This window comes from Alternaria rosae, assembly GCF_020736505.1.
Source record: "Alternaria rosae strain MPI-PUGE-AT-0040 chromosome Unknown BKA58scaffold_9, whole genome shotgun sequence".
Lineage (NCBI taxonomy): Eukaryota > Fungi > Ascomycota > Dothideomycetes > Pleosporales > Pleosporaceae > Alternaria > Alternaria rosae.
Window position 1 is genome coordinate 1,279,163 of NW_025763578.1, and position 21,291 is coordinate 1,300,453.

The window sequence follows — 21,291 nt, forward strand, 5'->3', positions numbered from 1 at the left end:
CTCATCACATCTAGATCGCCTGCTGGGTGCTCGACCTAGTGGTAGCGACCGCTTCAAGGGCTTTGTGGAGGTACCTCCCACCTAGAGTCGGAGAGACCGGCCGCCTCAGCATTGACGCTTGCAAGGCGGTCATTGCGAAGGTAGCCTAGCTAGCGGGAGAGTCTCCACCGGCGGAGATACCAGGGAGAGGACCCGCGGCCCTTCGAGATATGGTCTGAGGATGCCCTTATGATCGACCGCGCGTTGCCGTTAAGATACGCCGGTCGTGCCTTTACGATTCCTCGACCCTCTACTCGCAAGCTACCACCGACCCCAGCAGAGACAGCCACACCCCGGGAAAAAAAGAGAACCCCCCAAAAGGATTCCCTTCGCCACGTTCCTCGCCTTGCCGTTGACATGGAGGCTTCTCACCAAGAGGGACGCCTATTTGTAAGCCTCATCGACATCTGCCATCCACTTAATTTCTAACATGGTGCGCAGCTTTCTCACGTTACCGACTCCTCATCAGTTCGACACCGGTCCGCCAAACCATGGTTCATCAACTCGGTACCCACCCACCGAACAGCCCTCTTTGCTTCAATATATAAAACGAACGGCTTATACCTCGATATGCCATACACACACAACCCTCTTGCCACACCGAAGCTATGTCACATAACGCTGGTTTCTGGGACAGCTTGACGTCCTTCTGTGGGTCCTTCTGTGTGATTCTTCGGCGAGAATTCCGCAACGCACCGAATTTGCACATCATACTGCTCCTTTGCACATCACCGGGATTGTTGTTGCTCACCTCAGAAGCTCTCAGGCACCATTTTCCGGGAACATATGCAGTCTGCTCCTGGGATAAGCCGGGCGAGATGCGAACATCGTATCCCGAGTGCCCGTTCAATCGACACGTCTTCGAAACACCTACGCACCGCGGCTGGCCAGCCTTCTACATCTTTGTCGGCGCCACGCTCCTATGCAGTCTCATCGCCTACCGTAACAGACTCCGACGTCTGCTGCAAGCCACATTCTGGCTCCACTTCCTCATCACCACCGTCATCCGGGTCCTGTCTACCTTCTCCGGCTGGACAACCCAACCCAACTGGTCAAGCTTGGTCTGGAACTCCAACTCCTTCGGCAAGATCTTCTGGCTATGGCCTCTAGTCGACAGCGGTTATTGGAGCTGGAGCTACCTCGGTTTCTACGACGATTACTACTTCCGCGAAGAGACCCGTACCGTGCACAACCGAAGCGGCGACCCAGTATGGACCTTCACGTCTGAAAAGACGGGCGGGGACCCAATCGACAAGCTCTACTTCCTCTACAGCCTCATCTTCCGGCCATGGCGCGACATTGCAGTTCGCTTGTCGTACATCCACCTCGTTGATAACGCAATCCACGTGTTCTGGTTCCGATACTTCCACATCGACGCTCCCTACACTGCTTACATCAACAACTCGGAGATCTTGACCGTTCTCCTCTTCGTCACTCTGGCTGTATACACTTACGCACGCATGCGGACGCACGTGTACTTTGACGACAACGTTACCGGTCCGCTTGTCGATATCAAAACCACAGTCCCTCTGCCCATTCGATCGGCTTCGCGCGACCTGTTTACCTTTGCTTCGCCGCATCATGTTTTTCGTACGTGCTCTGAGAAGCGTCAGGCGTTCATGATTGCCGTGTGTTTAATGACGACTGGGGCGCTGGCGACTTGGGAGTTGCATTTGGGGTTCAAGATCTTGTGGGCGCTTTGCTTCCAGGTTACTTTGTTTATACTCGCGGCGGAGTTGGAGGGCATGGATAAGAGGGGTGAGAGAAAGTTACTAGGGGAGATTAATCATATATGATGGCTGGCCTCGGAGAGGGTTGTAAGGAACATGGGGGGTGGGGTGGGATTACACTGTGGATGTGGTTGAGTGGGTAATGCTGGTTGGTATATCGGGTGGTAGGACATCAATGTGTATGAGGGTATTGTTGGTTCTGTAGCGCGGTCTCTTGCAAGGCATCTCCCTGGGTGATCAATCGTAACTACTGGCCATCATTGCTCCAACTATTGCTCCACCACCGCTCTCTTCCGTCACTCTGCAATCATTTCCCCCCAACACGTGTCCTTTCAGCAACCAAGTGCTCACCCACCAAAGTAGTCTTACATATCCTTGCGGGCTCCGAAGCTCCCACTGCACCCGTACCCAGCATCATGAGGAATTGACTTTATCCCGTAAGCAAAGACGTAGACCATCACATGTCCGCGATAAACGACAGAGCAGGTATTGCTTAAAAGGCGGAACAAAACCAACTAGCACCGATGATGGAAAGTAGCTCAAACTGTATAACAGATAAGGATTACGAAAAGAAAACCAACACGACGTCTCCGATGGGATATCAAGACTGAATTCACATACCCAACCTATTTACAAAAGAACGGCCCCGTCCCTACGTCCAACCCACACACACAAAGAAAAAGCAGGTAGTCTAAATAAATTGGGGTAATTAACATCTTCGTACTTGCATCTACACTTCCACCTCTTCCTCGTCCTGCCCATTATTCAAGCCAACATCTCATCTCGACCCATCTAGACACCCAAATAAGTCCCACTAGTAATCTTCTTCACAGTAGCGACAGGCTTCCAGCCAATCGCCGGACTAGGCGGCGCATTCTCCTCTGCATCCGCAAACGGATCCGCTTCGCCATCGTCCTTCTTCGCGTTGAGAGGCGCACTCATGCTAACCCCTAGACCGCTACCCAGAGTCAACGACTGCTCGTCGCTGATTTCCCAGCGCGCTTCCGTGTTACCGGGTTTAGCTTGGCCGTCGGTGATGAAGCGGGCGCGGAGGGTTTGAGGAGCGGAGTCTTTGAAGAGGGTTACGTCGCCTAGGCGCCAGTAAATGAGGCCTTTGTCGCGCGAGAAGGTGCCGGTGGGTTTCGATTGGCAGGATGTGGCTTTTGACCCGGGTTCAAGGCGGATGACGAGGACGAGGTTGCGGATGGTGATGCTGGTTGCGCCGCCAAGTTCGAATTTGGGATTGAGGGAGTAGTTCAAGATGGCGGAAGTTTGTGTGGGTTCTGACTTCCAGGCCGGTGACAGCATGAGTGGTGGGAGGGAGGCGATGTTGCTGTCTTCGATGTGGAGTTGGTAGTGGAAAGCCACTGATGTCTTCATAATCTTCGACAAGTCAACGGTATAGTTGCCTGGGTTGTCTGACGACTGCTCGATGAAGGCAGGGTTAGGCGCTACCTTCTCGAGCACGGGGAAGTTCTCCAGACGTATGCTCTCAGTGCCCAATGGGCCCGCAGAGACGTCGACGGGATTGTACGCGAGCGCGACCTGTCCGATTACCATGGCCTTGGTAACGTTACCCTGTTCGAACCACGCGCTGACGGTCTCCACTAACGACGCATTGAGCCCCGGTTCATGCAGGTCCGGATGTCTGATTGTGGTGCTAGCGGAGCTGCTTAGCGATCGGCCCGATCGAATGGATTGCGTATCCGACGCTGGGTGGTCGTCTGACAGCAGTGCCCGATGGGGAGGCTTGAAAGCTGGAGATGCAGGTTGGGGAGGGATAGCCGGGGCGGGGAATGTTGCTGAGCCAGGACCAGAGGCGAGGCCAGAATCGCTCGTTGGAAGTGGAGGCACTTCGCCTATGCTTTGAAGCTCGGGTGCTGCGGGGTTTGGTACGAATATCGTGTTACGAACATCTCGGCGACCACGCAACGTGCTTGACCGCTTCGGCTGGGCAGCTTGCTATATGGGTGTTAGTATAGGATTGAAGTTACCTCTGCTATTACTTACTGTGCGCAGCATGTTAACCAGGTTGGCGGTAGCCGCATCAGCATCTCCGTCTTCCTCCTGAATGGGGGCATTTCTGATGTCGAGCTTAAACTGGGGTGGTGCGTTGCCGTCATTTTGTGCCCTGATAATGATTAGCTAAGTAGATTGTCGTGTGTATAGTCTTCTTACAATCCTGCTTCCCTCTCAGCTTCGGTGATGGCATCAAGGGCCGATGGAGGCACAGAGAAACCCTCGGCATCTTTCTCGGGTTCTGGGTGCGTCTCTGTGACTGGCGGTGGCGATAGTGGCTCTTTGAGTTCTGGTATGGACTCTTGGACAGGTGCGGTGCCATTGACGGCGGCTGGTGCATCTGTCTCCAGGGTCGGCTCAGGCGTGGGGCCGTTGGGCGCAACATCAGTGCTGGCCTGCCGGGTAATGCTTGGGGAATCAGATCTTTGAGAAGTACTGGGTCTCTGCGATTGTCGGAGGGGTGATATCGGGCGTTCCGCAGTAGGAGGCAGCGATGAGGCCTGGTTATCACGGTTTTTCGATTTGCCCTTGCCAAATCCACTAAATGCCGAGCCCAGGTTTGAAGAAGATTGTCGCTCTGGTGATTGCGCTCGGCCATACGGATGCGCACTTTGTCTCCTTCTCCCCAATACCGTGCCGAATCGCTTGAGAGGGTTGGAGCTGTGCTTTTCTGGTACAGAGCCACTCTTCTGGCTCCGGTTGTCGTCAACTGCGGTAGGGGATGTTGGTCCAGAAGCCGGGGGTGCTAGGCTTCGCGAAGGAGTTGGTGGGTTGCTTGGTTTCCGGGAAGGCTGAGGTGCATCTCCGCTCCGCATTCTCAACGCCCACGTTTGTATTTCATCGGCAGTTTCAATGTTCAACATGGCATTCAGTGTCTCTTCGGCGGTGGTTCTACTCCGCTCTACCTGGTCTACCTCATGCGTTTGGAATTGTGTGAGCACATCGCGCAGGTGGTTCAGGCGGGTCTCGTCAATGGCCTGGAGTTGCTCGAAGACGTAGGGTGCCTGGGAGTCCCATTGCAGCTCCGCCTTCTCGATATCCTGTACAGCGTCGGCAACGGCGGAAGCTTTGGCCTTCGATCCCTTATCACGAAGCTTGCTTTGCTTCTTCTGCGCCGTGTCGATGTCTTTTGCGATTGCCGAGAGGTTCCCCTGGATGTTGCCGAAGCCCTGCACGTCCCGGTTGTTGGCAGAGAAGTCGCGAAGGGGTCGTTCGACGTCGGCTTCGATCCTGGAGGCGAGATGCGCATGCGACGCGGCGATGGATTCGGTTGCGCTCACAATCTTCTGCCAGGGCGTCGCGAAGATGCTGCCCCGTGTTAGCTGGTGCGCTGTGAGACGAATGGGCCGGGTGCATACCCCAGGTCCGAGGACTCATCGGGAGGATGTCTGTTTGCGAGCTTCCGCAGGCCGGTGACGTATTGTTCTTCGACGCGACGGCGTTCCTGCGCATTGGTGAGCACCTATGGCAATGCGCGGCAGCTGGGCCTGACGCACCTGCAGCCAGTCGGCAATGTGGGTGTTGAGCTGGCCGACATGTCTCATGCGGGTGTCGAGGACCGTCACGGCCTGGGCGGGCGAGAGCGATGTCTATACATGGTGTGAGCCGAAGAAGTTGCGAGGGCATCGAGGCACTCTCACCAGCAATGCCGGGTATTCTTTGCGTTGGAGCTCCATGGCGAGGAATGCGGGGGACAGGCGCACAGCCACAGAGAAGCGATTCGGGCTATTTACATGGAGAGGAAGCTCGGCGAGCTTGTCGGGAGTCGTGGAGCTGTCACAACTGCGCTGGCTGTCATGGCTTGGGGCTCGTCGCTTTCGGCCTAGCCCACCGCGGTTGTGTCCGGGAGTCTGACGTAACCTGGGAAACGACTAAACCTCGAGATGCCTCCCCTGACCCAGTCGGGGCTTTGCTGAGGACTCTGAGACGCGCCAGAACGTGTCGAGCGATTGCATAAACATTGACCTCTGTGACCATGGCCACGCTGCCTTTGGGCACCGACCGCGTGGGCTTGGGCAGTGGCGTACGCTGAGTCGGGGCGACTGGTCTCCTTCTCTGCCTGACAACACCGCTACATGTTTCCTACCTCGACTACCAGCGTCTGAGTAACCGCGCCACATGGCTTCCTCGGACTGGCGAGCGAGCTTGGGCTTCACTGCCCGCCTGATGGCTGTCACAAAAATGCAAGTAACATGTTTATACCGTCACGCTAGGGAACCTGGTACATTATAGTCCGGAACAGGGCCCGACCATGTGAATGGCATACTTGCTTGATCGCGATCCTCGATGGGAAAAAACGATTTGGCCCAATCAGCATGCGTGGAACATGGAAATTCAAAACTAACATTATTGCAGGACATCAGCCTACCAGGCAGCGGACCCTTCACTTTCGGCAGACGATGCTCGGAAAAAGGCCACTGTAGCTGAGACGACCATCTACGCAGACGCCCGCTCTCTGGTATAGACCAACATGGTGCTTTATGATTCCATTTTAACCATGTCACAGGACGACTACGACAGACTATGCAATGACCAGATAATAAATCTGCCCAGACCGTCGCTCGACTTCCCAACACCAGAGGTCAGAGCCGCCATACACATCAACATACACCAACTCACCGTAATCTAGGACGAAGACTATGTCCCAACACCGGGCGGCAAGCCCGTTGGCAAGTACCAGAATGCACTCTACCATCGCGAAGGTCTCTTCTCCGTCATCTACAAAGCGCCTGCAATTGGAAATGAAAGCTACTTTCCCACAAAGTCGACTACCAAGACCAATGTCGTGGCGCTGAAGATCACTACACCATCAGTAATGGAGCCACCGCACGACTCACAACGAGAGGCGAAGATACTCGCCATGGCGGCTTCAGAGCGGGTTATCCCTCTCATAGAGACTTTCCGAGAAAATGGGAGCCACTTCGTTTTGGTCTTCCCATTCGTGCGCCACGACTTCAACGACCTACTGCGGGACAAGAAGCTGTCCAAGAGCCAGATCAAGTCATGCTTGAAGGATCTGTTCACTGGTCTAGCCGACATTCATGCCAAAGGGATCATACATCGCGACATCAAGCCTTCCAACATACTTCTCAAGTCTCTCGACGGGCCAGCATATCTCTCTGACTTTGGCATCGCTTGGGCGCCCGAAGCACCGGGTCCAGAAGCAGCGGATGCAAAAATTACCGACGTTGGTACTACCTGCTACCGACCGCCAGAACTACTCTTTGGGAACCAGAAGTACGGCTGCAGCTTGGATCTGTGGGCTGCCGGTTGCACAGTTGCTGAAGCACTCGATGCCAGCCATGAGACGTTGTTCGATTCTGGAGAGTTGGGAAGCGACCTGGCCTTGATACAGAGCGTGTTCAAGAAACTTGGAACCCCGAATTTGGAAGTGTGGCCGGTAGGTTGATGTGTCTCGCTTATCTGAACTCTTTACTAATTGAAGCAGGAGGCTGCGGGTTTCCGCGACTGGGGCAAGGTGCAGTTCTACGAGTACCCGCCACAGGACTGGTCGGTGTTGCTGCCGAGCCTTTCAGAGGAGGAACGAGACCTTGTTGGCAGTCTTGTCAAATACGAGAGTGGCTCAAGAATGAGCGCATCCAAGGTGAGACGACAGGCCAGATTTGAAGACGTGGCTAATTCTGTATCAGGCCCTAGAGCATGTCTACTTTTCGTCGTGAGCATAGAGCTTCTAGGCTGTTGGTCTGGGACATTCGCGTCCGGACGCGATGTGGAGGAGCGGGGCAATTCCGCGCGCGTTGAACATACAGTCATTAACATGACGAAACCCGTATATAATTGAAATAGTGGTATAATTAATTCCCGTTAGCCGTCCACTGAGGAATTAGCTCCAGTCTAGAGTGACCAGCTGTGGGCGAGTGGAAGTACAGGTCAGCGCAGGGTGCACTAGCCTGGCAGACAGGGTTGATCCTCGGGCCATTCACAAGCAACAGCATCACCAGGGCAGAGTAGAGACAGGACAACAACCGCATTGGCCCCCTGTATACCATAACCGCCCTCGGAGCCCAATTCATATTGCCCTACCGTCGCCTGTATGTTTTCGCCGTCAAGATAGCAGCTTCCCGGCCCTGGCCTCAAGTCACAGCCCCTCATAGCACCGCCGCCATCGCACCTCGATCCCCGCCCTGCAAAACTTCCGAGCCCCCTCAACATGGCCTTCCTATTCCGAAACAAGCAGAAGAACAATCTGGAGCTCACCCGCTCCATCAAAGAGCTTACGTTGCGGCTAGGACAGGAGGACAAACCCAACCCCAAGGTGCGACCAGTCGACTGCAATGGAGCGCTTGGGAGACATGGCTGACATGTGATAGCTGGAGGAAGGACTAGCACTAGACCTGCAGCAGATGAAGATTAGGCTTCAGGGCACACCCGGTGCGTTTGTCTCTTGCGACACAGTCGAAAGCATACTGACATGCCAAAGACACAGAAGTTAATCCAGAGGCTGTCTTCCAGCTGCTCACGAGTATCCTAAATGAAGACCTACTCTACGCGCTAGCAATCAACATCCACAAGCTCCCCTTCGAGTCGCGAAAAGACGCGCAGGTCATATTCTCCACCGCATTCCGCTACAAGCCTGCTGGGCAAGCCACGCCGCAAGTCCTAGAGCACGTCGTCGCGTACCGACCAGATATCATAATAGCGCTATGTCGAGGCTACGATAGGCGGGAAAGTGCCATGCCATGTGGTGGCATTCTGCGCGAGGCACTCAAATACGATGCGATTGCTGCGCTGCTGCTCTACGACGAGCCAATGGAGGACGGTCAGACGCTTGACTTGGGCAACGTGAACCCAGACCTACCAGCGACCGGCAATGGTGTGTTCTGGAAGTTCTTTGGGTGGATAGACAAGGGCGCATTCGAAGTCAGCGCAGACGCATTCAACACATTCAGGGTAGGTTGGCTGGATGAGTATGGCATTTCGTGGGCTAACATGTGGTAGGAAATCCTGACAAAGCACAAGCCGCTGGTGGCTACCTTTCTACAAACGAACTTCGACGCCTTCTTCTCGAAATACAACTCGATGTTGGTCCAGTCGGAGAGCTATGTGACGAAGCGCCAGTCGATCAAGCTCTTAGGCGAGATCCTACTTGACCGGGCAAACTACAACGTTATGACGCAATATGTGGATTCAGGAGAACATCTCAAGATCATCATGAAGTTATTGCGGGACGACAGGAAGATGATCAACTACGAGGGCTTTCACGTCTTCAAGGTTAGTCATGACTAGTGTCAGAGGATGTGCGCATGTTAACAGACGCAGGTGTTTGTTGCCAACCCGAATAAATCAGTCGCGGTGCAACGCATCTTGATCAGTAACCGGGAGAAGCTACTGCGCTTCCTGCCGTCGTTCCTCGACGATCGGACAGAGGACGAGCAGTTCATCGACGAGAAGAGCTTCTTGATCCGGCAGATCGAACAGCTTCCCTCAGCACCAGTAATGCCGCCGACACCGACATAGTCACACGTTTTCTCTGTTTAGACTCGCATCTGATGGCGTTCGAGGTTGGATATCCTTGGAGTTTTCCGTGGTTGGCGCAGTGATCGGCGCATTTCCCATCGATGGAAGGTGGGAATGCAGGGCGGACTGCAGATGCAGGGCCCGCAGTGCATTGGGTTCGGAAGTCGGGTCGTCAGCGTCATGCTTTTCCAAAAGTATGTAGGCACTGTTGGACTAAGAATAGGCATCAAAGGGATTGCAGATTGTGAGATGTTTGGACAGTCCAACATCTGCATTTTCCATGACATAGATTATGATGCATACCAAGTGGTCGCGTGCAGTAGTCGGCATCTCGGCTGGCAGACGTCTAGACTCCATCTCAATCACCTGGTGGATCTCCCGCGGCGAGCTTCCCCGCTTAACAACTAATAATGACACGTGGTGATGATTGGCCGCTGCTTGGTGCGCCATCTAAGGAGCCGGCCAAGCCGGTGTCACAGAGTGCAGGCCGTAACAATCAAAACGTCGCGCGCTGCGGCAGCGGGTGTGATATTGTCGCGTCTGTCTGTTTGTACCTGCATCCTTCTGTCGCGTTGAAGCATCCCTTGACGCATCTTCCCGCTAAGCCCCTGATGCTAGCCCGTCGCTAGCACTGCTAGGAAACCGGGCCAGCTGGCGGGTCTTCCTCCTTCTCGGCTTGGCGACCAGGCTAAAGCGAATCAGGTGCACGCCGTCGAGCAGCATGACTTCAGAGGGGGCCCGGATAACTCGCTGGCTGCAGTTGCAGGACACCGCTACACAACAAGGCCCGCTGCTTAGTCCGGGGAATGAATTTCCTCTGAGAACACTACCCTCCTTGCCCTCCGCCAGCTCTCTCTCCGACCTGGGTTCGGATGACGGCCAAAGAGTCTCGCACCGCACCAACATTGCGAAACTCATCCATCCGCCCACCCCTACCATGACGGATGAGCAGACGGCCGCTCGTAGACGTTCCTCCTCGCTCGCCGGCGCCACCCTGCCCACCAAGACAGACCTGAAGAAACACCGACGCCGCCGTTCCGACCACATTGCCGAAGAAGGAGAGGAGTCTTCCTCGGGTGCAGACCGCTCCGACTCAGAGTCCAGTGACAGCGGCGGCGACGACGACGACGACATGAGCGCAGACGGGCTCGAAGATGACGAGGAGACGGGCCTCACCAAGCGCGACAGGCGGAGACGCCGGAGAAGAAAGAGGCGGAACACGTTGCTCGACCAGCGCATCGTGCCGGATGATACATACACAAAGGAGGAGAAGAAGCTAGCCGACCAGAACTTGCTCAAATCGATGCTGGTCAATGGAGTGCTGATATGTTTATGGTAGGACGTCAATAGGAGTATGGATGACACGTGCTGACAGCCCCAGGTATCTCTTCTCGATATCGATTTCCGTCTACAACAAGTGGATGTTCAAGGAAGCCAAGGGCGACGGCGAGACCAAAAACATCTTTCCATTTCCGCTATTCACGACATGTCTGCATATGATAGTCCAGTTTACGCTCGCGTCGCTCGTCCTATTCCTAATACCCTCCTTCCGACCGCGACACGACTCCCTTAACCCACACGCTGCCGGCTCGCGCGTAGAGCCGGTAGACCCCAAGAAGCCGCTCATGACCAAGTGGTTCTACTTCAGCAGACTCGGGCCGTGTGGTGCAGCCACTGGCATGGACATTGGCCTGGGCAACACGAGCTTGAAGTTCATCTCGTTGACATTTTTCAGTAAGGGATGAAATCTCACTCGTGAAAACACAACTAACATCAGCAGCTATGTGCAAGTCATCTGCACTCGGCTTCGTCCTCATCTTCGCCTTCCTCTTCCGCCTCGAACAACCCTCCTGGCGACTCGTATTCATCATTCTCATCATGACCTGCGGTGTCGTCATGATGGTAGCCGGCGAGGCTGCCTTCCACACCCTCGGCTTCATCCTCGTCATGGTCTCAGCCTGCTCGTCCGGCTTCCGCTGGTCACTGACCCAGATCCTGCTCCTTCGCAACCCCGCCACGGCGAACCCATTTTCCTCCATCTTTTTCCTCGCACCCGTCATGTTCATCAGCATACTCATTCTCGCGATACCCGTGGAAGGCTTCCCCGCGCTCATGGAGGGTCTTTCACAACTTTTCGAAGCCAGGGGCACCGGCCTCGGCATTGGCATTCTTTTGTTCCCGGGCGTCCTCGCCTTCCTTATGACCGCCTCCGAGTTCGCTCTGCTGAAGCGCACTTCAGTCGTCACCCTTAGCATTTGTGGCATTTTCAAAGAGGTTGTCACGATTGGGACTGCGAACCTTGTTTTCAAGGACCCCCTTACGCCTATCAACCTGACTGGCCTTGTCGTCACGATCGGCAGCATCGCGGCATACAACTACATGAAGATCAAGAAGATGAGAGAGGAAGCGCGGATGAACGCACATCTCCAGAATCAGGAAACGTATGCGCCCGTCAATACCGTGGACCCATTGGAGCGCGACAGAAGAGGAAGCGTGGTCGTGCGGCCAGGACAGGGCATCGTACGCAACAGTCTCCAACTTGCGCCCGGTCTGAGCGGGGCGTCCGTATCTGAGAGTCCAGCGAGGGCAAGTCCGATCAAGACTGCACGGGACACTGAGTAGCATACATGTGTGTAGCAAGCAAGCAATCATTCTGGATTTCAGCGCTTGTATCGTTGGATATTTCATCGCACTTTTTTGTTAGCATCTTCAGGCGTTCAGGACACTTGGGAAGTTTTGGAAGGCGGGTGTGCAAATGCCATGCCGTGCCGCGGGATTACTATACCCTTTCCTTGCGACTGCATCTGAACCACATTCGCTATGTACTATCATATCAATATCTATTTCGTGTGTTTCAACAAAAATAGACTGGACGAGTGTGCCCCGTTGAAGAAAAGACCCAGGATCTGTCTCCTAGAACTCTACTTTGCCCAGAGTTTTTGTAAACTTCAGCTCTTGTCCTAATGTAGACGACAGCGCACCTATACGGATTCAGGCTCTTCCTTGTATAGGGTGGATGATCTCAAGGCAGCTGCTCGGTACTACGTGCTGTAGTGCATCTCGTAGCTTGATATCCAAGAAGTAGCCAACCAATCCACCACCGCGGAGGCATTTCGGGGATCGGCGGGACAATCCAGGACCCTTGGCCGCAGTTACCTCATGTGGCCATGCACGTCGAGAACACCTGCCACAACCACCTGCACATCCACATCTGGCGTTGACCGTCAGACCTCCTTCCCTCCCCTTCTCTCGCCGTTTACACGCCGGCATATCTGTTTCGGGCAAACGTCCGTACTTGCGAGCGTTAAGCGCTTCGTTTCGCACGACGCAGGTTTCAGAAGCCCCGAAAGTCCGGCAGTAGTAATCAGCCTCATCGTGTGGCTTATTAAATCGAACTGCTTCTTGCCTCTCTACCTCCTTCCTCACGCGCAATACCGCATTCGCTTTTCCCTGTTCGACCGCGACCGCGACATCACGTCGCTTTACTGCCGCCAGCCATGCGGCTCCTCACCTCCCTCCTTGCGCTCCCCCTCGCCCTGTTGCCTTCGCTTGCCTTTGCGCAGGATCTCGAGGTCCAAGTCACCAGACCGGCGGAATGTACGCGCAAGACTCAGAAGGGCGACAAAGTGTCGATGATGTACAAGGGCACGCTGCAGAGCGATGGCAGCAAGTTTGACTCGAGCTACGACCGAGGCGCACCGTTCTCATTCACGATTGGCAAGGGCCAGGTGATCAAGGGCTGGGATCAGGGACTGCTGGACATGTGTATTGGAGAGGCCAGGAAGTTGATTATCCCGCCTGGGCTGGCGTATGGGAACCACGCTATGGGTGACAAGATTCCTGCAGGATCGACGCTGGGTATGTTTGCTTTAGGCGGGGAGTTTGGGTCTGGCTAATGGTGCGTGCAGTTTTCGAGACGGAGCTTATGGGCATCGATGGTGTGGAAAAGGAATCTGCGAAACCTGTTGAGCCTACGAAGGCTGCCCCTGCGACACCGACACCTACTGGTATCACGGACGATAACGTCAACGCCAACGACGAAGAAGCTGCGCCCGAAAACGTTCCCAGACCTACATCTACACCTTCGTCTGAAGCCGCTCCGGCAGAGACCAAGCCTGAGAAGACTGCTGTACCAGCCGCCGAGCCTAGCAAAGCCGTGGCCGCACAAGGAAACCCGATGGACGGCGAGAGTGATAAAGGCGAGTGCAACCTCCTTGGAAACTTTGCACTGCTTGTACAAGGTTTCCTCGGACTGCTCGCCGTATCATCTCTTGCAATCAAGAGGCTGCGGGAGTCTCCGCGAAGGCCTATGAAGATCTGGTTCTTCGATGTTTCCAAGCAGGTTTTTGGCTCGGTGCTTTTGCATCTGGCAAACGTCTTGATGTCTATGCTATCCTCCGGTAAATTCGATGTAGCAGCAACAACTAGCGCGACGACGAAGTATGCTGGAACGAACGAAGAGGGTGACCAGCCAAATCCGTGCTCGTTCTACCTCCTCAATCTGGCCATCGACGTAAGTTCATTCTCACGACCCCTCTACATCCAGCAACTAACAACTCCAGACCACAATCGGTATCCCGATCCTCGTGCTCCTCCTCAAAGTCCTCCACGCCGCATTCGCCAAAACCCCGCTAGCCAACCCCCCAGAGTCCATCCGTAGCGGCAACTACGGCCAGCCCCCACGCGCATCCTGGTGGCTCAAGCAATCCATAATCTACTTCCTCGGCCTTATCGGCATGAAACTCTGCGTTCTCGCCATCTTTGCCTTCCTCCCGTGGATCGCATGGGTAGGAGACTGGGCACTACGCTGGACCGAAGGAAACACAGCGCTGCAAATCACCTTCGTCATGTTCATCTTCCCGTTGATTATGAATGCGCTGCAGTACTGGATCATTGATAACTTTATCAAGGATCCTGAGCATGGGAGTGGTAGCGGTAGTGAGGGACGTTATGGTGTTGTTGGTGAGGATGATAGCGAGGATGAGGACGACGAGGAGTGGTTGGAGCGCCAGAGGCGGAGGCGCGAAGCGGGTATTGATGGTGAGGACAGTGACATCGAGGCTGCTGAGGTGGACCCGTTGAAGGAGGCTAATCCTACGATGGTACCGTCAAGGAGTAAGGGTTTAAAGGCTGGAAGCGACTATGATCCCGCTGTTGATGGGGCGAGTGGTAGCATGAAGACAAGAACGGAGTAGGGTCCTTGTACGTGGTGGTTGTGGTATTTGTATCATCAGTAGGCTTAGTTTGTTGTACTTGTCTCATAGCGGGCTTGGGGTTTTTGGAATAGACATGCATTATCTGTGCAAGAAAACGACATTGGTATTTTATGCGAGCGCGAAGACTACAATTGTATATCTCCTACAACATCGGCTTGATCTCGGCCGCCTCCTTGAAGTCCGCACCAGTCTTCGACCGCACCTCATCCACGGTAACACCATCCGCAAGTTCGATAAGCGTCAAGCCCTCTGTAAAGTCAACATCAAACACGCACTACACAATCATTAGTCTCTCATTCGAATCATTCAAAAATGAAAGGGGGATGAAGAGGGGGTACTCACCAAATCCGTAATAATCCTGCTCACGCACGCCTTACCCGTGAGCGGAAACTCGCACTGCTTAAGAATCTTGGGCCTCCCCTTCTTATCCGTATGTTCCATAGTAACAACCACCTTCGTCTTCTCCGGATTACTCACAAGATCCATCGCACCCCCAAATCCCTTGACCTTACCCGGCAACATCCAATTCGCGAGATCGCCCCTCGCACTCACTTGCATAGCACCGAGAATAGTCAGATCGATCTTGCCCGCACGAATCATACCGAAACTCTCTTCGGAGCCAAAGCACGATGCGCCAGGGAGTAAAGTAACAGTCTCTTTGCCCGCGTTGATGAGGTCCGGGTCTTCGAGGCCTTTTTGCGGGTATGGTCCTAGTCCCAAGATGCCGTTTTCAGACTGCAGTTGAACTTCTACGGACGGGTCTACGAAGGAAGGGGCGAGCATGGGCATGCCGATGCCTAGGTTGGCGTACATGCCGTTTTTGAATTCCTTCGCGGCGCGGCGCACGATGCGTTCGCGTTTTGAGGCTGCGTCGCCGGCGCCGAGGGCGGACACGGCTTCTTGAGGGTCTTTTGCGTTGACGACTTTTTCGATCTTCTTTTCGGCGGTGGATTGGATTACGCGGTCGATGTAGATGCCGGGGACGTGGACGGCGTTGGGAGGGATCTCGCCAGGCTCGACGATGTGCTCGGCTTCTACGATTGTGGTGGTTGCGTTGCGGGCCATGGCGCCGTTGAAGTTTTGGGCTGAGAAGCGGAATTGCACGTTTCCTAGGCGGTCGGCTTTGTAGGCTTTGATGAAGGCGTAGTCACCTTTGATGCTTTCTTCCATCACGTAGCTCTTGCCCGCGAAGACTTTGACGTCGCGAGGTGTTGAGTATTGGGCTACGCTGCCGTCGCTGTTGTGCTTGAGGGCTAATTCACCGGTTTGTACGACGGTGCCAAAGGCGGCAGGTGTGTAGAAGGCTGGGATGCCGGCGCCGCCTGCTCTACATCGCTCTGCGAGAGTGCCTTGGGGTGTGAGTTCGAGTTCTAGCTCGCCGGTGAGGTACATTTGCTCGAGCACTTTGTTCTCGCCTACGTAGCTGGCAATCATTTTCTTGACTTGCTTGCTTTCGAGCAATAGGCCGAGTCCTCCTCCAACGATGCCGGCATTGTTGGATACTGCGGTCAGGCCTGTGATGTGTGGTGTGCTTTTTACTTGGTGGATGAGGGTATCTGGAACGCCTGAAAGACCGAAGCCTCCGCACAGCAGCGTGCTGTCAGACGACATGTCTTCGATGGCCGCAGCGGCACTCGGGTAGACCTTGTTGATCTCATTGCGGCGGAGGGATGATGAGAAGGAGCGCGAGAGGTTGAGATATGTCTGTCAGTGTTAGCAGCCGCTGGAGGGTACCAAGAGAAGGTAGAATGACTTTTGTTGTGCTTCGCGAAAAGGTGCGCGCAGTGCGCAGTGTGAGGGATATTGACGGCATGCTGGGCTGGGCTTTGCGCAAGTATACAAACTTCCAGACTTCCAAAATATGCTATGCAGCGCTCAACTCACAGACTGTGGAGGTGTATATAAGAAGTCACTGTGGGGAGAATTGGGACGCTCCCGGATATCTGTATACCCAAGCATCGTCGCAGCCTCGGGAAGCTCTAGCATGGGTTGCGTCGGCATCTTCAAGCGGGAGGGCGGAACAGCGCCGACGCGGAATGTGGAGGAAAATCGAGGGCCTGGAGTGCGGAGTCGTCAGGTACTGCGTGGTGATTGGGTGAATCATGGCTGACTCAGGGAAAGCGCGGACTTGTTTTCCTCGTGGCCTGGTAGCTCCGGAACGTCAGACATTAATGAGCAAGCACGCAAGGTCGTGAGTCTTTCTTCATCCACACGTGTATATTAACGACGCAACTTTTGATAAGTCTAACGAAGATATGCCTCATATTACCCTCCGTGGGCCTCTCCGACGATCTCCTGGCGTTTCGCTAGCCTTTCTAGTTGATCTGAGCGCGCTGACTTGTGAAGAGACAGGTAACATGAACATGACAAGGGCAAAAGAAGGAGACATGACCCAGCGAATTGAGAAGTTACACTCGCCTTTTGCTAGCCGCGCATAAGCTGCGTCTGCGTGGACTTGACATACTCACACAAGCATTGTCTCGAAAATTCGTCTGTCTATGTCTTTCCAGTACCGTTCTCATTTTCCTCTATGTCATTCTTATCAATTCCTATTAGATACTAGTCCTATTGTCGTAGTCGCCTCTTGGTTTTCATTCGTCTCCCTATTCGGCTTCGAACCTGGGCAAAGCATATGCTCTTCCGCCAGGGATTCGTTAAGAGCGCTTCAAGGCTCGCAAAGAGAATGTATAGCTCTTTGTGCCACTGTGACGTCGGCCGCTGTTTTCACGCCAACTACTGTCCTTAGTGAGGTTGGAGCGAGCTCGCCAAGACAACTCGCGGGTGTTTGTATTGGTAACCACAACAACGCCCATTGACTCCTTCAACATCTCACTCGCACAGTTCAAAATTCTGCACTCTGAGTATGTTCAACGCAAAAAAGGACTTCCTGTCTTCCGACTCGCCATGGAGAGTTCAATGCGTCACGAGTCCACTCTGCCGAGCTTCTGCTCAAATACGTCGAGTCAACAGCAGCTAGATTTAGGCAGCGCCAATCCTGTGGAGGGCGACTTGCACGCAGATCTTCACAACTCTCACATCCAGGCTGTACGTATGATCTGTTCGCTATCACAGTACACTGTTAGTATCGACAATCTGTTAAGGCTCCTGATGGCGAAACGTCTGTACAAGGCGAAAGTAGGCCTGAATGCAACATCCAGGAGACGGAACGGCTCTCATTCGTCGTCGACTTTGCCGGAATTAGTCAACAAGACTTCTTCAACAACCAGCATGATTAAAGCTGGCGCTATGACCTCCAATTCCGCTTCTTACATGAATGATGGCCACAACAGCGATGATTCGGAATCATTTGGGCCCCTGAAGCGGGAGTCTTCTCCAAGTCTTTCGCTGGGCATGGAGAGCATGAGCCTTGAACACACTTGCCACGATACTACACTTGGAGCTCATGCGAACTACCAAGTTACGCGCAAGGACGGTGCGCTACACTTGCTGAACAGAAAGCATGGGAAGCTGGACATGCAACAAGAAACTCCCCTCTTCCCCACGCGCACACCGAGTACGTACGATTCCTTGCACGCACGTTCAGACGAACGATCGACAATCCACACGAAGGAGGAAAGTCACAAGGGTCTCCAGCATGCCATCGAGAAGGGCCGCCAGGTTGGTCTCGGCAAAGACACAGCGTTGAAAGACCCACTCGTAAACACGGCCCCAAGACAAGAGCAGGGCGTCATGACTTATGCCTCAACACGGGTAGCGCTGGATTGGAACCTTTCCAAGGACAACAGGCCAGAGAGAGAGTGGCGTCTCCAACGAACCGCCTTCGACGAACTATTGGAATTGCTCTAGGAGTTGCCCCCACAAGCCTCCAGGTCCCGGGAGCTCGAGTCCTACAAATGCAAACTCTATACTTCTGAGACACACAAGAGGATGCAAGCAGCGTTGAATAGCAATATGCTGAAGGAATCGTATACCGCAATGGTGTTGTGGCACGAAATCCACACACGACTACACGACTTCCAGACGATCACTAACTTCACCGGAAAGGCTGGTGCTGACTGGCAAGCTCACAAACAGACTTCGAGGGAAATTTCCTGGAAGAATGCCCTGCTACCTGCTTTAGCTGCGCATCGAGAGCTGGGCCTGTTCGTCAAGGTGTTGGACATGCGTGGGGAGTGGGTTGCGTCCAGACCGGACGAGTTTGCGAAGCGTGTAGCCTTCTTCTATGCTACTCTGCTACAGCAGCCAATGTTCCCTACTGAGGACCTTGTTGATGGGATTCAGGAGTACAACGTTGAACTGCTCAAGTGGTTCGAGGTTGGAGAATGATTGACAGGAGACGTGGCGATCAGGTCGGGATATAAGATGGCGGAAAGTTAGAGTGCACGAGATGGGATAGATACGAGGCGGAGGATGATCTGATGCTTTACCAGCACAAGGTCATGACTCTTACATACAGGAAAAGCGTTGATTCATAGCGATGTATAAAATCTTGTCACAGTACGAGTCAAGTAGACGTCTGTCAACGCCAGTCAATTTCCACATCACTCCAATTCATCGTCGAAGACGCATGACAGGAAGAGTAGATATACTCCAACGCTTCTCGCTCCTTTCAACTTCCTTCACACACACACACACACACACACACACACAATTCCCCTCAAGACTTCCACTACATGCAAAATACCACGCTCTTCACTATCAACATCTATCAAAAAACCTACGCAGACGACCAGATACTCATAGCGCATACTTCCATATCCCCGACTCTGAATCTCGACGATGGTTTTCTACGCCGAGTACTTCATGCTCTTGGGCCTCGCCCTGGTATTAGTGCCACACGGTCAACAAAGCCCCTTCTCAGTCGCAGGCGTAGTCAAGAAGAGCGAGGCACCGCTTCTGGGCTTGACATCGGCGGCTGATGGTAGCATGTCTATGAATTCGGTCTTGGAGTTCATGTCGTCCATGGGCGTGCCTGCGGCATCTTCTGCAGGCTCTACATCTCCGGCCATGGCTTCTGGTGCTGGTACCGGCGATGGCGCTGGCGGTGCGAGTGGAACAGCATCGGGTGTGTCACCAGCATCTCCCACGGAGTCAGTTGGCTTGGTGGAGGAAGAAGGACCGAAGTACGGTAATGTCATTATCAACAACCACTGCGAACAAGAGTTTGATCTAAACTCGGTCGCTGCGTATACCCTAGGTGGTGACAGGTCCGAGGAAAAAGGGGGCAACGGAACATGGGATTTCTACCAAGACCACGTCAAGCACACTGTTCTAGTTGGCGGAAGCTACAAAGAGCCTTTCCGCGTCACCTGCCCAAACTACGACGATATAGTATCGCCCAATATATTATTTCGGAAGGACCTATACGAACGAGCCAAGCATGGTTTGTCAAGGGGAGTTCAGAGGAGATATGGTGCTGGATCTTTGTGCAGGAAATGGCGGTACTGCAGTCAGTACCGCTGCTAGCACTGGTGCAGGAAATGGTTAGACACGTTCCTATGGTCTGTGCTGAAAGGTTGGATTTGAAAATGGTGCGGAAGTTGATGGTATTTGAAATTCCTAGATGGTCCTTCAATCGGATGTCAGTCAATATGTGAAACTGCCCATTCCTTCAAAATAAATATAGCTCTCTCATCACGAGACATGGGCCTAGACTCTGCACTGAAAGAATACGCGCGGCTCGAACGTTGCTGTTCGCGTCATTGGAGGTGGCGATCATCACGATCTGATCGGCGATTGCGTGCCGTGGTCGTTACGAATGTAGAACTCCGCGGACCCTGGACAACGGTTCACAGAAAGATCATCCTGACTGTACACGGCTGTGGCGTCTCGATATTGCGATTGTCTGTAGATCTACGTTGGGTAGTAATGGGCGATGTAAGGTACCCGTTGGAAAACCGGTGTGTGATGATTGGTAGGGGTAGTCGTTCCGAGTGTCGGAACGGAAGCGCGGCAAGTCGCGGATGCTGATAGATTGCGAGTACAGGGCTGCAAGCAGGCATAATCTGATCTCACGATGCAGCTGCCGAAGGTGACGCGGGCATGATGGTGGGTACCTGTCAGCCGTGGTGTTCGCACGTGAGGCAGGTACCCGCCAGCTGACGGCTAGAGATTGTTAAAGTTTGGAGCGCAGCGTGTCTCGCATGGCAGCTGCTCGGCACATTGTTACCGCGTTGTCTTGGAAGTCCGCCCCGCCGCATTTGACAGGAGCTAGAAGAATGGAAGCGCCAAAGCCGCTGAGGCTTCCTAGTGTATTCCAGTATACTGCAAGATCCAGCCGGCTGGTCCGCCCTCGAGTACAATGACACCACAAGTGGTTCCATGAGGCTACATGTAGGCAGGCGCAGATTCGGGCCGAGACCTGACAGGACGGCCAAATTTGCGGGATAGCGTATTCAACACATCAATCGAGAGAGGGACAGCAGTCTCGCTAGTGAGGCTCTTGAGTAGTGTAGAGAACGTCGGTGCGTCGAGCGTCTTCGAGGCTTCCGGAAGGAAAGCTGCTGGAGCTAGCCAGGTTGGGACGTCATGGGAAACAGTCTTGGAAATTTACAGGGGTACCCATCCAATGGGGAAACGTGGCATCCCGCTGGCCATCGCTAAAGTGGTAGTTGACGCCATGTAGAGCGCGTCAAGAGCGGTCGGCAGGGAACAGTGGTGAAAGTCGGATCACGATGTATAGACCGCGAGGATGGAGAGTGCGGTGCGGTGAGTGAGGGCAGCGGTGGTTGGGCGTCGCTGGCGGTTTCTAGATCGGCGTAGGCGCGGCTACTGGAGTACAGAGAAACCCTGATGACGTCGCTGGCCATGATCTAGCGGCTCGCAGCCAACAGTCAATTTCGTCCAAG

At 54.0% G+C, this 21,291-nt stretch overlaps 9 protein-coding genes across 9 annotated transcripts; 7 read left to right on the forward strand and 2 right to left on the reverse strand.

Annotated features, from left to right (window-relative positions):
• Positions 1-373: 373 nt before the first annotated feature.
• Positions 374-2,198, forward strand: BKA58DRAFT_240521 (uncharacterized protein). The gene is made up of 2 exons (XM_046166656.1): positions 374-429; positions 481-2,198. Exon 2 carries the CDS (start codon positions 648-650, stop codon positions 1,833-1,835), a length of 1,188 nt encoding a protein of 395 aa, XP_046022122.1. The 5' UTR covers positions 374-429; positions 481-647; the 3' UTR covers positions 1,836-2,198.
• BKA58DRAFT_240517 (Muniscin C-terminal mu homology domain-containing protein) lies at positions 2,199-5,561 on the reverse strand. Its single transcript, XM_046166655.1, has 6 exons — positions 5,429-5,561; positions 5,285-5,377; positions 5,147-5,232; positions 3,948-5,096; positions 3,780-3,900; positions 2,199-3,731 (listed from the first exon to the last, which is right to left on the reverse strand). Exons 1-6 carry the CDS (start codon positions 5,462-5,464, stop codon positions 2,562-2,564), a joined length of 2,655 nt encoding a protein of 884 aa, XP_046022123.1. The 5' UTR covers positions 5,465-5,561; the 3' UTR covers positions 2,199-2,561.
• Positions 5,562-6,285: 724 nt separating this feature from the next.
• On the forward strand, positions 6,286-7,468 carry BKA58DRAFT_443236 (kinase-like domain-containing protein; the record flags this gene model as incomplete). Its single annotated transcript, XM_046173962.1, has 4 exons — positions 6,286-6,369; positions 6,418-7,188; positions 7,237-7,392; positions 7,439-7,468. The coding sequence occupies 4 exons, from the start codon at positions 6,286-6,288 to the stop codon at positions 7,466-7,468; spliced, it is 1,041 nt and encodes a 346-aa protein (XP_046022124.1).
• Positions 7,469-7,683: 215 nt separating this feature from the next.
• Positions 7,684-9,373, forward strand: BKA58DRAFT_240508 (Mo25-like protein). Its single transcript, XM_046166654.1, has 5 exons — positions 7,684-8,064; positions 8,120-8,180; positions 8,230-8,699; positions 8,748-9,020; positions 9,069-9,373. The coding sequence occupies exons 1-5, from the start codon at positions 7,960-7,962 to the stop codon at positions 9,264-9,266; spliced, it is 1,107 nt and encodes a 368-aa protein (XP_046022125.1). The 5' UTR covers positions 7,684-7,959; the 3' UTR covers positions 9,267-9,373.
• Positions 9,374-9,852: 479 nt separating this feature from the next.
• On the forward strand, positions 9,853-12,197 carry BKA58DRAFT_240529 (triose-phosphate transporter family-domain-containing protein). The gene is made up of 3 exons (XM_046166657.1): positions 9,853-10,601; positions 10,648-11,000; positions 11,047-12,197. The coding sequence occupies exons 1-3, from the start codon at positions 9,988-9,990 to the stop codon at positions 11,886-11,888; spliced, it is 1,809 nt and encodes a 602-aa protein (XP_046022126.1). The 5' UTR covers positions 9,853-9,987; the 3' UTR covers positions 11,889-12,197.
• A 566-nt stretch (positions 12,198-12,763) lies between these two features.
• On the forward strand, positions 12,764-14,461 carry BKA58DRAFT_321498 (FK506-binding protein 2 precursor; the record flags this gene model as incomplete). Its single annotated transcript, XM_046167812.1, has 3 exons — positions 12,764-13,124; positions 13,175-13,779; positions 13,829-14,461. 3 exons carry the CDS (start codon positions 12,764-12,766, stop codon positions 14,459-14,461), a joined length of 1,599 nt encoding a protein of 532 aa, XP_046022127.1.
• Positions 14,462-14,564: 103 nt separating this feature from the next.
• On the reverse strand, positions 14,565-16,536 carry BKA58DRAFT_431688 (uncharacterized protein). Its single transcript, XM_046173106.1, has 3 exons — positions 16,236-16,536; positions 14,825-16,186; positions 14,565-14,756 (listed from the first exon to the last, which is right to left on the reverse strand). The coding sequence occupies exons 1-3, from the start codon at positions 16,293-16,295 to the stop codon at positions 14,625-14,627; spliced, it is 1,554 nt and encodes a 517-aa protein (XP_046022128.1). The 5' UTR covers positions 16,296-16,536; the 3' UTR covers positions 14,565-14,624.
• Positions 16,537-17,386: 850 nt separating this feature from the next.
• On the forward strand, positions 17,387-18,769 carry BKA58DRAFT_404946 (uncharacterized protein; the record flags this gene model as incomplete). Its single annotated transcript, XM_046171881.1, has 2 exons — positions 17,387-18,193; positions 18,368-18,769. 2 exons carry the CDS (start codon positions 17,387-17,389, stop codon positions 18,767-18,769), a joined length of 1,209 nt encoding a protein of 402 aa, XP_046022129.1.
• Positions 18,756-19,997, forward strand: BKA58DRAFT_240636 (uncharacterized protein). The gene has a single exon (XM_046166659.1). It carries the CDS (start codon positions 19,223-19,225, stop codon positions 19,907-19,909), a length of 687 nt encoding a protein of 228 aa, XP_046022130.1. The 5' UTR covers positions 18,756-19,222; the 3' UTR covers positions 19,910-19,997.
• Positions 19,998-21,291: the final 1,294 nt, after the last annotated feature.

Excerpts from the sequence above, each read along its gene's own strand:
- BKA58DRAFT_240517 (XM_046166655.1), bottom strand. The coding sequence starts at position 5,464 with ATGGAGCTCCAACGCAAAGAATACCCGGCATTGCTG. Across the intron at positions 5,378-5,428 it reads AAGAATACCCGGCATTGCTG|ACATCGCTCTCGCCCGCCCA; the intron begins GTGAGAGTGCCT and ends CACCATGTATAG. Across the intron at positions 5,097-5,146 it reads GATGAGTCCTCGGACCTGGG|CATCTTCGCGACGCCCTGGC; the intron begins GTATGCACCCGG and ends AACACGGGGCAG.
- BKA58DRAFT_240529 (XM_046166657.1), top strand. The coding sequence starts at position 9,988 with ATGACTTCAGAGGGGGCCCGGATAACTCGCTGGCTGCAGTTGCAGGAC. Across the intron at positions 10,602-10,647 it reads GGAGTGCTGATATGTTTATG|GTATCTCTTCTCGATATCGA; the intron begins GTAGGACGTCAA and ends TGACAGCCCCAG. Across the intron at positions 11,001-11,046 it reads CATCTCGTTGACATTTTTCA|CTATGTGCAAGTCATCTGCA; the intron begins GTAAGGGATGAA and ends TAACATCAGCAG.
- BKA58DRAFT_431688 (XM_046173106.1), bottom strand. The coding sequence starts at position 16,295 with ATGCCGTCAATATCCCTCACACTGCGCACTGCGCGCACCTTTTCGCGA. Across the intron at positions 16,187-16,235 it reads TTTCGCGAAGCACAACAAAA|ACATATCTCAACCTCTCGCG; the intron begins GTCATTCTACCT and ends TAACACTGACAG. Across the intron at positions 14,757-14,824 it reads GCAGGATTATTACGGATTTG|TGCGTGTTTGATGTTGACTT; the intron begins GTGAGTACCCCC and ends ATGATTGTGTAG.
- BKA58DRAFT_240521 (XM_046166656.1), top strand. The coding sequence starts at position 648 with ATGTCACATAACGCTGGTTTCTGGGACAGCTTGACGTCCTTCTGTGGG.
- BKA58DRAFT_240508 (XM_046166654.1), top strand. The coding sequence starts at position 7,960 with ATGGCCTTCCTATTCCGAAACAAGCAGAAGAACAATCTGGAGCTCACC. Across the intron at positions 8,065-8,119 it reads AGGACAAACCCAACCCCAAG|CTGGAGGAAGGACTAGCACT; the intron begins GTGCGACCAGTC and ends GACATGTGATAG. Across the intron at positions 8,700-8,747 it reads ACGCATTCAACACATTCAGG|GAAATCCTGACAAAGCACAA; the intron begins GTAGGTTGGCTG and ends AACATGTGGTAG.
- BKA58DRAFT_240636 (XM_046166659.1), top strand. The coding sequence starts at position 19,223 with ATGGTTTTCTACGCCGAGTACTTCATGCTCTTGGGCCTCGCCCTGGTA.